The sequence below is a fragment of the Salmo salar genome, chromosome ssa05, assembly GCF_905237065.1.
Source record: "Salmo salar chromosome ssa05, Ssal_v3.1, whole genome shotgun sequence".
NCBI classification, from domain to species: Eukaryota; Metazoa; Chordata; class Actinopteri; order Salmoniformes; family Salmonidae; genus Salmo; species Salmo salar.
In genome coordinates, this window is record NC_059446.1 from 91,970,401 (window position 1) to 91,983,835 (window position 13,435).

The following is a 13,435-nucleotide window of genomic DNA, read 5'->3' on the forward strand; positions in this document are numbered from 1 at the left end:
GGGTTGGATAGACAGCAACACACTGAACCAACGCTGTGGAAACTAACAGCAGCTACTGGGGTCCTAGGGTTGGATAGACAGCAGCACACTGAACCAACGCTGTGGAAACTAAGAGCAGCTACTGGGGTCCTAGGGTTGGATAGACAGCAGCACACTGAACCAACGCTGTGGAAACTAACAGCAGCTACTGGGGTCCTAGGGTTGGATAGACAGCAGCACACTGAACCAACGCTGTGGAAACTAACAGCAGCTACTGGGGTCCTAGGGTTGGATAGACAGCAGCACACTGAACCAACGCTGTGGAAACTAACAGCAGCTACTGGGGTCCCTGGGTTGGATAGACAGCACACTGAACCAACGCTGTGGAAACTAACAGCAGCTACTGGGGTCCTAGGGTTGGATAGACAGCAGCACACTGAACCAACGCTGTGGAAACTAACAGCAGCTACTGGGGTCCTAGGGTTGGATAGACAGCAGCACACTGAACCAACGCTGTGGAAACTAACAGCAGCTACTGGGGTCCTAGGGTTGGATAGACAGCAGCACACTGAACCAACGCTGTGGAAACTAACAGCAGCTACTCACAGGCTTCAAAAAAAGATGGATGCAACACTACTAGTGAAATAAAGTGAAAGGGAATTTGGTCAGTAAATATCCTAGGACCTAGGATGTTGTTATAATACATTAGTGCAGAATAAGTGATTGATAGATCATGAGTTGGGAGAGTCCATGTAGTACTGCCTCCTGCAGTGAACTGCTGTCGATCATATCAACATGATGGTAGCAGGCTACCACTGTATACTTGTGGACTGATCGAGATAACAGTCCTATCTTGGAACTATTCGTTAGGGGGATAGATAGGTGAACCTTTCTACATGGAGAAATGTAATTTCCCCATAAAAAAATGAGTATCTATGATGACTATTACAATCTGTTCCTGTAGCCACCTGTATAACCTGCATCTTTAAGTGCATAGGGTAGTGTCCGTGTCCCAAAGGGCACCTTATTCCCTAAATAGGGCACTACTTTCAACCCTATGGGCCCTGGTGAAAAGTAGTGCACTAAATAGGGAATAGAGTGTCGTTTGGGATGCACATAGGCCATACTCAGTGGTGGAAAAAGTATTCGATTGTCATACTTGAGAAAATGACTCAAGTAAAATTGCAAGTCACCCAGTAAAATACTACTTGAGTAAAAGTCTAAAAGTATTTGGTTTTAAATATACTTATTAAGTATTAAAAGTTAAAAGGAATTGCTAAAATATACTTAAGTATCAAATGTAACAGTAAAAGTATAAATCATTCCAAATTCCTTTAAATTAAGCAAACCAGACGGTACAATTTTCGATTTCTTTTTATTGACGGATAGCCAGGGGCACACTCCCAACACTCAGACATCATTTACAAACTAAGCATTTGTGTTTAGTGAGTTTGCCAGATCTGAGGCAGTAGGGATGGACCAGGGATGTTCTCTTGATAAGTGTGTAAATTGGACCATTTTCCTGTCAAAATGTAACAAGTACTTTTGGCTGTCAGAGAAAATGTATGGAGTAAAAAGTATTTTATTTTCTTTAGGAATGTAGTGAGGTAAAAGTTGCCAAAAATATAAATAGTAAAGTAAAGTACAAATACCCCATTAAAACTACTTAAGTAGTACTTTAAAGTATTTCCACTTAAGGTAGTTTTACACCGCTGCTGGTGTCAGCCATGAGGTGGTAGTCACCTCAGATATAGTCTAGGTAAATACCCTGAGAGAAAACACATTGCATTCTTCTATGATTGAATTCCAACCAAAGTCAATTCAGAACCACAAGGATCAAAGCCAGTGGCTCTTTACAGATAAACAGGAAATCAGATTGCAAAGCGACCAGAGTACAGGGACAGTATTAGAGAACATTATATTTTCTGTGGAACAACCAAGATTCAATAGTGTATTGCCACAACGTCAAACAAGACAAATCGAAAACTAGATTGGACTTGATTCAAGAGCCAATCAAGAAAGAAGGAAAAGCCCATGGGCCAATCCCATCATGTCTTGAGTCCCAAATTTCACCTTATTCCCTTTACAGTGCAGTACTTAAGACCAAGTATTTGTAAGTCGCTCTGGATAAGAGCGTCTGCTAAATGACGTAAATGTAAATGTAAGTATTTCACTATGTAGGGAATAGGGTGCCATTGGGGACACACGAACTCCATGTTATTAAAGCCAGTCTCACCTCTGCAGATGGGGACAGGGAAGTCCCAGACGGCCATATTGCCTGTGTTGAGGACACAGGTAAGGAGTGAGTGACCGTCCAACACGTAGCCCGTCACACACCTGTAGCGGATCGTGTTCCCGATGTTGAACTGTGTTCCGTTTAGGATGCCTTTAGGTGGAACACCAGGGTTCCCGCAGGCGCTGCTCCTTAACTCTGGAACACAGACAGAGAGAATGTTACCACAGACACCGCTCCTTAACTCTGGAACACAGACAGAATGTTACCACAGAACACTGCTCCTTAACTCTGGAACACAGAGAGAATGTTACCACAGAACACTGCTCCTTAACTCTGGAACACAGAGAGAATGTTACCACAGAACACTGCTCCTTAACGCTGGAACACAGACAGAATGTTACCACAGAACACTGCTCCTTAACGCTGGAACACAGACAGAATGTTACCACAGAACACTGCTCCTTAACTCTGGAACACAGGTTATCACAGACACTGCTCCTTAACTCTGGAACACATACAGAATATTACCACAGAACACTGCTCCTTAACTCTGGAACACAGACAGAATGTTACCACAGAACACCGCTCCTTAACTCTGGAACACAGACAGAATGTTACCACAGAACACTGCTCCTTAACGCTGGAACACAGACAGAATGTTACCACAGAACACCGCTCCTTAACTCTGGAACACAGACAGAATGTTACCACAGAACACTGCTCCTTAACTCTGGAACACAGAGAGAATGTTACCACAGAACACCGCTCCTTAACTCTGGAACACAGAGAGAATGTTACCACAGAACACTGCTCCTTAACTCTGGAACACAGACAGAATGTTACCACAGAACACTGCTCCTTAACTCTGGAACACAGACAGAATGTTACCACAGAACACTGCTCCTTAACTCTGGAACACAGACAGAATGTTACCACAGAACACCGCTCCTTAACTCTGGAACACAGACAGAATGTTACCACAGAACACTGCTCCTTAACTCTGGAACACAGACAGAATGTTACCACAGAACACTGCTCCTTAACTCTGGAACACAGACAGAATGTTACCACAGACACCGCTCCTTAACTCTGGAACACAGACAGAATGTTACCACAGACACCGCTCCTTAACTCTGGAACACAGGACAGAGAGAATGTCACTAAATCCACTTCAATCAGTGTAGGTGAAGGGGAGGAGACAGGTTAAAGAAGGATTTGTGGTGAACGAGCAAGACAAAAGATTTAATAGTCTTTGAACGGGGTATGTTAGTAGATGCCATGCGCACCGGTTTGTGTCAAGAACTGAAACGCTGCTGGGTTTTTTCACGCTCAATATTTTCCTGTGTGTATGAAGAATGGTCCACCACCCAAAGGACATCCAGCCAACTTGACACAACTGTATTTGTATTTATTATGGATCCCCATTATTTCCTGCCAAGGCAGCAGTTACTCTTCCTGGGGGTTTATTATGGATCCCCATTAGTTCCTGCCAAGGCAGCAGCTACTCTTCCTGGGGTTTATTATGGATCCCCATTATTTCCTGCCAAGGCAGCAGCTACTCTTCATGGGGTTTATTATGGATCCCCATTAGTTCCTGTCAAGGCAGCAGCTACTCTTCCTGGGGTATATTATGGGTCCCCATTAGTTCCTGCCAAGGCAGCAGCTACTCTTCCTGGGGGTTTATTATGGATCCCCATTAGTTCCTGTCAAGGCAGCAGCTACTCTTCCTGGGGTTTATTATGGATCCCCATTAGTTCCTGCCAAGGCAGCAGCTACTCTTCCTGGGGTTTATTATGGATCCCCATTAGTTCCTGCCAAGGCAGCAGCTACTCTACCTGGGATCCAGCAAGATGAAGGCAGTTATGAATGTATTGTTGTATAATTGTATAACAGATTTCACAACACATTAGGTGTATGCCCTCAGGCCTCTACTCCACTACCACATATCTACATCACAAAATCCATGTTTACATATGTGTATAGTGTGATTGTTATCGTGTGTGTGTATGCATGTGTCTTGGCCTATGTTTCTGTCTCTTCACAGTCCCCGCTGTTCCATAAGGTGTATTTTTAATCAGTTTTTTAAATCTGATTCTACTGCCTGCCTCAGGTATCTGATCTGGAATAGAGTTCCATGTAGTCATGGCTCTATGTAGTACTGTGCACCTCCCATAGTCTGTTCTGGACTTGGGGACTGTGAAGAGACCTCTGGTGGCATGTCTTGTGGGGTATGAATGGGGTGTCCAACCTGTGTGGTAGTCGTTTAAACAGGCAGCTCGGTGCTTTCAATATGTCAATACCTCTCATAAATACAAGTAGTGATGAAGTCAATCTCTCATCCACTTTGAGACAGGAGAGATTGACATGCAGACCAAGGCTCTGCATCTGTCCTCGTGCTCATAGACCTTAGTGCTGCTTTTGACACCATCGACCACTACATTCTTTTGGAGAGATTGGAAACACTAATTGGTCTACACGGACAAGTTCTGGCCTGGTTTATATCTTATCTGTCAGAAAGATATCAGTTTGTCTCTGTGGATGGTTTGTCTTCTGACAAATCAACTGTAAACTCCAGTGTTCCTGTAAACTCCGTTTTAGGACCAGTATTCTTTTCACTATATATTCTACCTCTTGTTAATGTCATTCAGAAACATAATGTTAACTTTCACTGCTATGCGGACGACACACAGCTGTACATTTCTCTGAAACATGGTGAAGCCCCAAAATTACCCTCCCTGGAAGCCTGTGTTTCAGACATAAGGAAGTGGATGGCGGCAAATGTTTTACTTTTAAACTCGGACAAAACAGAGATGCTTGTTCTAGGTCCCAAGAAACAAAGAGATCTTCTGTTGGATCTGACAATTCATCTTGATGGTTGTACGGTCGTCTCAAATAAAACTGTGAAGGATCTCGGCATTAATCTGGACCCTGATCTCTCTTTTGACGAAAATATCAAGTATATTTGAAGGACAGCTTTTTTCCATCTTTGTAAAAATCTGAAACTTTTTGTCCAAAAATGATGCAGAAAAGCTTATCCATGCTTTTGTCCCTTCTAGACTACTGCAATGCTCTACTTTCCGGCTACCTGGATAAGGCACTAAATAAACTTCAGTTAGTGCTGAACACGGCTGCTAGAGTCTTGACTAGAACCAACATTTTTTATCATATTCCTCCAGTGCTAGCCTCTCTCCACTGGCTTCCTGTTATGGCAAGGACTGATTTCAAGGTTTTACTACTAACCTACAACGCATTACATGGGCTTCCTCCTATCTCTCCGATTTGGTCCTGCCGTACATACCTACACGTATGCTACAGTCACAAGACGCAGGCTTCCTTACTGCCCCTAGAATTTCTAAGCAAACAGCTGGAGGCAGGGCTTTCTCCTATAGAGCTCCATTTTTATGGAATGGTCTGCCTATTCATGTGAGAAACGCAGACTCGGTCTCGACCTTTAAGTCTTTATTGAAGACTCATCTCTTCAGTAGGTCCTATGATTGAGTGTAGTCTGGCCCAGGAGTGTGAAGGTGAACGGAAAGGCACTGGAGCAACGAACCGCCCTTGTTGTCTCTGCCTGGCCGGTTCCCCTCTCTCCACTGGGATTCTCTGCCTCTAACCCTATTACAGGGGCTGAGTCACTGGTTTCTAGTGCTCTTCCATGCCGTCCCTAGGAGGGATGCGTCACTTGACTGGGTTGAGTCACTGATGTGATCTTCCTGTCCGGGTTGGTGCCCCCTCGGGTTTGTGCCATGGCAGAGATCTTTGTGGGCTATACTTGGCCTTGTCTCAGGATGGTAAGTTGGTGGTTGAAGATATCCCTCTAGTGGTGTGGGGGCTGTGCTTTGGCAAAGTGGGTGGGGTTATATCTTGCCTGTTTGGCCCTGTCCGGGGGGTATCATCGGATGGGGCCACAGTGTCTCCTGACCCCTCCTGTCTCAGCCTCCAGTATATATGCTGCAATAGTTTATGTGTCGTGGGGCTAGGGTCAGTCTGTTATATCTGGAGTATTTCTCCTGTCTTATTCGGTGTCCTGTGTGAATTTAAGCTCCCTCTAATTCTCTCTCCCTCCCTTCCCCGCCCAGAGGACCTGAGCCCTGGGACCACACCTCAGGACTACCTGGCCTGATGACTTCTTGCTGTCCCCAGTCCACCTGGCCGTGCTGCTGCTCCAGTTTCAACTGTTCTGCCTGTGGCTACAGAACTCTGACCTGTTCACCGGACGTGCTACCTTGTCCCGGACCTGCTGTTTTCGACTCGCTCTCTCTACCGCACCTGCTGTCTCTAACTCTGAATGATCGGCTATGAAAAGCCAACTGACATTTACTCCTGAGGTGCTGACCTGTTGCACCCTCTACAACCACTGTGCTTATTATTATTTGACCCTGCTGGTCATCTATAAACATTTGAACATCTTGGCCATGTTCTGTTATAATCTCCACCCGACCCAGCCAGAAGAGGACTGGCCACCCCTCAGAGCCTGGTTCCTCTCTAGGTTTCTTCCTAGGTTCCTGCCTTTCTAGGCAGTTTTTCCTAGCCACCGTGCTTCTACGCCTGCATTGCTTGCTGTTTGGGGTTTTAGGCTGGGTTTCTGTACAGCACTTTGTGACATCAGCTGATGTAAGAAGGGCTTTATAAATACATTTGATTGATTGATTGATATTATTAATGTTTGCTCTCTTAATATTAGGAATGTGTTGTTAATGTTTTGTACACTCAGTGTATATTGGTGATGTTAAACTGTTAAAGCCATATACCTCTCAGTAAAGGTAACCACTGGTTTAACACCGACACTCAGATCCAATGGTTAGAGTAATCTTCTGACACACCTGCCCGATATGGACACGTCTATGTTCGTTCAATTAAACCACTCACAAAAGTTGGATTTGTGTTGTTATAATGTTTTTTTTTTAAATGAATGTCTATGTACTGCTACTGAAGACAGAGGAGAATATGTTGAATGTCAATGCACTGTGAATTAATATAATAATGACATACATCAGGTAGCCTGTGAACTGGTCAGGGCTCCATAGCCGCAGGCAGAACAGTTGAAACCTCACGCCATTTCCACTCACTGTAAATATACTTTTTTTTTTCTATTGTGTTATTGACTGTACGTTTTGTTTATTCCATGTGTAACTCTGTGTTGTTGTTTGTTGTTTGTTGTGTCGCACTGCTTTGCTTTATTCTTGGCCAGGTCGCAGTTGTAAATGAGAACTTGTTCTCAACTAGCCCACCTGGTTAAATAAAGGTGAAATATATATATATTTTTTTTCAAATGTGTTGTTGTATTGTTTTGAAATGATTGTCTATGTACTGCTACTGAGGACAGAGTGGAATATGTTGAATACCAATCAGTGTGAATGACTTTAATAATCCCATACATCAGGTAAAACAACAACAGACGTACATAACTGCTATGTGATGAAAATCACAATGACTTATTCTGTCAAGCAGTTTGATAGAAAACATATTGCAGTCGGATGTATATACTATTATTGTCGTGTTTGTTTACCATCTGGCTTTCAGCTAATTATTCTGGAACCAGACTGGCGGGTCTGCATCCCAAATGGCCCCCTATCCCCCAATGTAGGGCACTACTTTTGACCAGGGTCAATAGAGATCTGGTTAATAGCAGTGCACACTACATAGGGAATATAGTGTCATTTGGGACACGAACCTAGACCCACATTTCCTCTTAAGAGTGAAACTGCTGTCTGTGAAGAACACATTGAAAACCTAATCATAAAGTTTACCGGCAGAAACAAGAAACGGTCATATACTTTCCACACTGCTCGTTCACCGTAACCACTCACAGTTCTCACACTTCATTTGTATACAGGGAATGTATTTACCAGACTCTCCAGCCTTCTGGGAGCTTCTGTGTGTTTATCTCGGAAAAGGGGGGGGGACGGGACACATTTCTGTATCGTATCAATAAATCTCCCCCCCCAAAAAAACAGAACCGAATCTTGTGTGCACTAGCTATCTGGACTGTCTGCCACCAGAGATTACATATGTGTATTGTCTATGTTTACGTCTCTGAGTTTTAATTGGATTGGATTTCTGCCACGTTCACGTCCACGAGTATGATCTGATAACAGATGATAACAGACAGAGGGATTAATGGAGGAGCTATAATCATCAGATGATAACCAGCAGAGGGATTAATGGAGGAGCTATAATCATCAGATGGTAACCAGCAGAGGGATTAATGGTGGAGCTATAATCATCAGATGATAACCAGCAGAGGGATTAATGGTGGAGCTATAATCATCAGATGATAACCAGCAGAGGGATTAATGGTGGAGCTATAATCATCAGATGATAACCAGCAGAGGGATTAATGGAGGAGCTATAATCATCAGATGATAACCAGCAGAGGGATTAATGGTGGAGCTATAATCATCAGATGATAACCAGCAGAGGGATTAATGGTGGAGCTATAATCATCAGATGATAACCAGCAGAGGGATTAATGGAGGAGCTATAATCATCAGATGATAACCAGCAGAGGGATTAATGGAGGAGCTATAATCATCAGATGGTAACCAGCAGAGGGATTAATGGTGGAGCTATAATCATCAGATGATAACCAGCAGAGGGATTAATGGTGGAGCTATAATCATCAGATGATAACCAGCAGAGGGATTAATGGTGGAGCTATAATCATCAGGTGGATTTGTTTGGAAAATGAACTGGATGGTTCAATACAGTATAACTGTTAATGTGCACCTCAAAACCATTTCACAGCATATCACAATGTTTACAAATCCATTTGAAAATAGCTCTTTACATATTAGAAGAGAAAGCAACATTTCATATTCAGTTCACTACAGAATAGAGTATTCTATTACAGAATATTCACTACAGAGTATTCTGTAGAGTATTCACTATAGAATATTCACTATAGAGTATTCTATTACAGAATATAGAGTATTTTATTACAGAATATTCACTACAGAGTAGAGTATTCTATTACAGAATATTCACTACAGAATAGAGTATTCTATAACAGAATATTCACTACAGAATAGAGTATTCTAATACAGAATATTCACTACAGAATAGAGTATTCTATTACAGAATATTCACTACAGAATAGAGTATTCTATTACAGAATATTCACTACAGAATAGAGTATTCTATTACAGAATATTCACTACAGAGTATTCTGTAGAGTATTCACTATAGAGTATTCACTATAGAGTATTCTATTACAGAATATAGAGTATTCTATTACAGAATATTCACTACAGAATAGAGTATTCTATTACAGAATATTCACTCCAGAATAGAGTATTCTATTACAGAATATTCACTACAGAATAGAGTATTCTATTACAGAATATTCACTACAGAATAGAGAATCTCTTCAATAACAAGCACATGCTCAATGTCAAGTGGCCAACAACGAGCAACAAATAGGCAGGTGAGGAAATACATTTCTAAACCCCTGTCTGCTGCACAATATGTTAGCATCAGAATCTGAATGAAATGTTGCATCAAGCATATGTCACCCCACCCCACGCCAGCTTCTCAAACCTCTTTTCAAAGTTAGCTACAGTATATAGCTACAATAGAGAAAGGAATTGGTCGTAAGGAATAGTTCTGTAATCCTGGCCCGGCCATTCCCATTAAACCGAAGAGGAACCATGATTTACTGGTTGGTCAGGGTTCAGGTTTAAAGCAATGGAGGCATTTTGCTAAAATTATAACAGTTCTGACTCTACCTTTGGTGTATTACCTTTGGTGTATTGAAATACATTATATGGTGACAGAGTCTAAGAATGAACGGATAGACAACACAGTGGGGAAAAAGTATTTAGTCAGCCACCAATTGTGCAAGTTCTCCCACTTAAAAAGATGAGAGAGGCCTGTAATTTTCATCATAGGTACACTTCAACTATGACAGACAAAATGAGGGGAAAAAAATCCAGAAAATCACATTGTAGGATTTTTAATGAATTTATTTGCATAGGTGGAAAATAAGTATTTGGTCAATAACAAAAGTTTATCTCAATACTTTGTTATATACCCTTTGTTGGCAATGACACAGGTCAAATGTTTTCTGTAAGTCTTCACAAGGTTTTCACACACTGTTGCTGGTATTTTGGCCCATTCCTCCATGCAGACCTCCTCTAGAGCAGTGATGTTTTGGGGCTGTCGCTGGGCAACACGGAATTTCAACTCCCTCCAAAGATTTTCTATGGGGTTGAGATCTGGAGACTGGCTAGGCCACTCCAGGACCTTGAAATGCTTCTTACGAAGTCACTCCTTCGTTGCCCGGGCGGTGTGTTTGGGATCATTGTCATGCTGAAAGACCCAGCCACGTTTCATCTTCAATGACCTTGCTGATGGAAGGAGGTTTTCACTCAAAATCTCACAATACATGGCCCCATTCATTCTTTCCTTTACACAGATCAGTTGTCCTGGTCCCTTTGCAGAAAAACAGCCCCAAAGCATGATGTTTCCACCCCCATGCTTCACAGTAGGTATGGTGTTCTTTGGATGCAACTCAACATTCTTTGTCCTCCAAACACTACGAGTTGGGTTTTTACCAAAAAGTTATATTTTGGTTTCATCTGACCATATGACATTCTCCCAATCCTCTTCTGGATCATCCAAATGCTCTCTAGCAAACTTCAGACGGGCCTGGACATGTACTGGCTTAAGCAGGGGGACACGTCTGGCACTGCAGGATTTGAGTCCCTGGCGGCGTAGTGTGTTACTGATGGTAGGCTTTGTTACTTTGGTCCCAGCTCTCTGCAGGTCATTCACTAGGTCCCCCCGTGTGGTTCTGGGATTTTTGCTCACTGTTCTTGTGATCATTTTGACCCCAAGGGGTGAGATCTTGCGTGGAGCCCCAGATCGAGGGAGATTATCAGTGGTCTTGTATGTCTTCCATTTCCTAATAATTGCTCCCACAGTTGATTTCTTCAAACCAAGCTGCTTACCTATTGCAGATTCAGTCTTCCCAGCCTGGTGCAGGTCTACAATTTTGTTTCTGGTGTCCTTTGACAGCTCTTTGGTCTTGGCCATAGTGGAGTTTGGAGTGTGACTGTTTGAGGTTGTGGACAGGTGTCTTTTATACTGATAACAAGTTCAAACAGGTGCCATTAATACAGGTAACGAGTGGAGGACAGAGGAGCCTCTTAAAGAAGAAGTTACAGGTCTGTGAGAGCCAGAAATCTTGCTTATTTGTAGGTGACAAAATACTTATTTTCCACCATAATTTGCAAATAAATTCATTAAAAATCCTACAATGTGATTTTCTGGATTTTTTTTCTTCTAATTTTGTCTGTCATAGTTGACGTATACCTATGATGAAAATTACAGGCCTCTCTCATCTTTTCAAGTGGGAGAACTTGCACAATTGGTGGCTGACTAAATACTTTTTTCCCCCCACTGTATGTTAAAGAACAATTTGATGCATTTCTTTCTGATAAATTCCTATATTTGCCAACAGAATGAATTCCAAACATGGCCTGTTAGAGGGGGGGCAAGGTAGACTAAAGTTAAGCTGAAAAAGTTTCAGTCGCAATGTTCGTCAAGCTTGAAACAAACGCATATTAACACTCATTATAACTCTAGGTGTGGGGCTAAGTTTCATGACAAACAGGAAGTATAACCCATTCAGAAAATCAGGTCGATTCCATGCTCAGTCCAGCAGCAGGTGACCTCATAATGCTTCTGGTCAACACTGCAGAGTAAAACTAAATGGATGTTCTCCTTTCATTTAGCTACAAAAGAAGATAAATATTTACCTGCAGTTTGGAATTGAAGAGTTTAATTTAAAAAAAAAACGCTATATATCCACTTTCAGAAATGTTCGGGAAATTGGCGTTTATTATGAAAGAGATTGGTGTGTTTTCTCACTAGCGAATCGTGGCATTGGGGTTGTTCAATGACAGACGTGTATTTGTTTAAAATCTGATCACTTGATGGTTTCATTTCAGAGAGACAAATAATCATGTTTTGTTTGCGAAACGTTATATATCCCCTTCACTCTCAGAGAAATCAGTAGTACTGCTAGGTTTTACACAGTAATACTATATATCCCCCCTCACTCTCAGAGAAATCAGTAGTACTGCTAGGTTTTATACAGTAATAATATATATCTGCCTCACTCTCAGAGAAATCAGTAGTACTGCTAGGTTTTACACAGTAATACTATATATCTCCCCTCACTCTCAGAGAAATCAGTAGTACTGCTAGGTTTTACACAGTAATAATATATATCTGCCTCACTCTCAGAGAAATCAGTAGTACTGCTAGGTTTTACACAGTAATACTATATATCTCCCCTCACTCTCAGAGAAATCAGTAGTACTGCTAGGTTTTACACAGTAATACTATATATCTGCTTCACTCTCAGAGAAATCAGTAATACTGCTAAGTTTTACACAGTAATACTATATATCTGCCTCACTCTCACAGAAATCAGTAGTACTGCTAGGTTTTACACAGTCACATGTAACAAATAACTACTTTAAAACAATTTAACTGTGAATATTATACATTTGTGATATCAATATTTAAAAACATGTTAAAATACTGAATCAATACAGTAATATGAGTCCTGTATGTAAAATACTGAATCAATACAGTAATATGAGTCCTGTATGTAAAATACTGAATCAATACAGTAATATGAGTCCTGTATGTAAAATACTGAATCAATACAGTGATATGAGTCCTGTATGTAAAATACTGAATCAATACAGTAATATGAGTCCTGTATGTAAAATACTGAATCAGTACAGTAATATGAGTCCTGTATGTAAAATACTGAATCAGTACAGTAATATGAGTCCTGTATGTAAAATACTGAATCAATACAGTAATATGAGTCCTGTATGTAAAATACTGAATCAATACAGTAATATGAGTCCTGTATGTAAAATACTGAATCAATACAGTGATATGAGTCCTGTATGTAAAATACTGAATCAGTACAGTAATATGAGTCCTGTATGTAAAATACTGAATCAATACAGTGATATGAGTCCTGTATGTAAAATACTGAATCAATACAGTGATATGAGTCCTGTATGTAAAATACTGAATCAATACAGTAATATGAGTCCTGTATGTAAAATACTGAATCAATACAGTGATATGAGTCCTGTATGTAAAATACTGAATCAATACAGTGATATGAGTCCTGTATGTAAAATACTGAATCAATAAATCAAAATCAAATCAAATGTATTTATATAGCCC

At 41.2% G+C, this 13,435-nt stretch overlaps 1 protein-coding gene across 1 annotated transcript in view; it reads right to left on the reverse strand.

Annotated features, from left to right (window-relative positions):
• LOC106606155 (CUB and sushi domain-containing protein 3) overlaps nucleotides 1–13,435 on the reverse strand; it is a 492,730-nt gene that overhangs the window by 413,741 nt on the left and 65,554 nt on the right. The window contains 1 exon segment of the mRNA XM_045717778.1: nucleotides 2,216–2,410. Within this exon segment, the coding sequence (XP_045573734.1) occupies nucleotides 2,216–2,410 (195 nt within the window).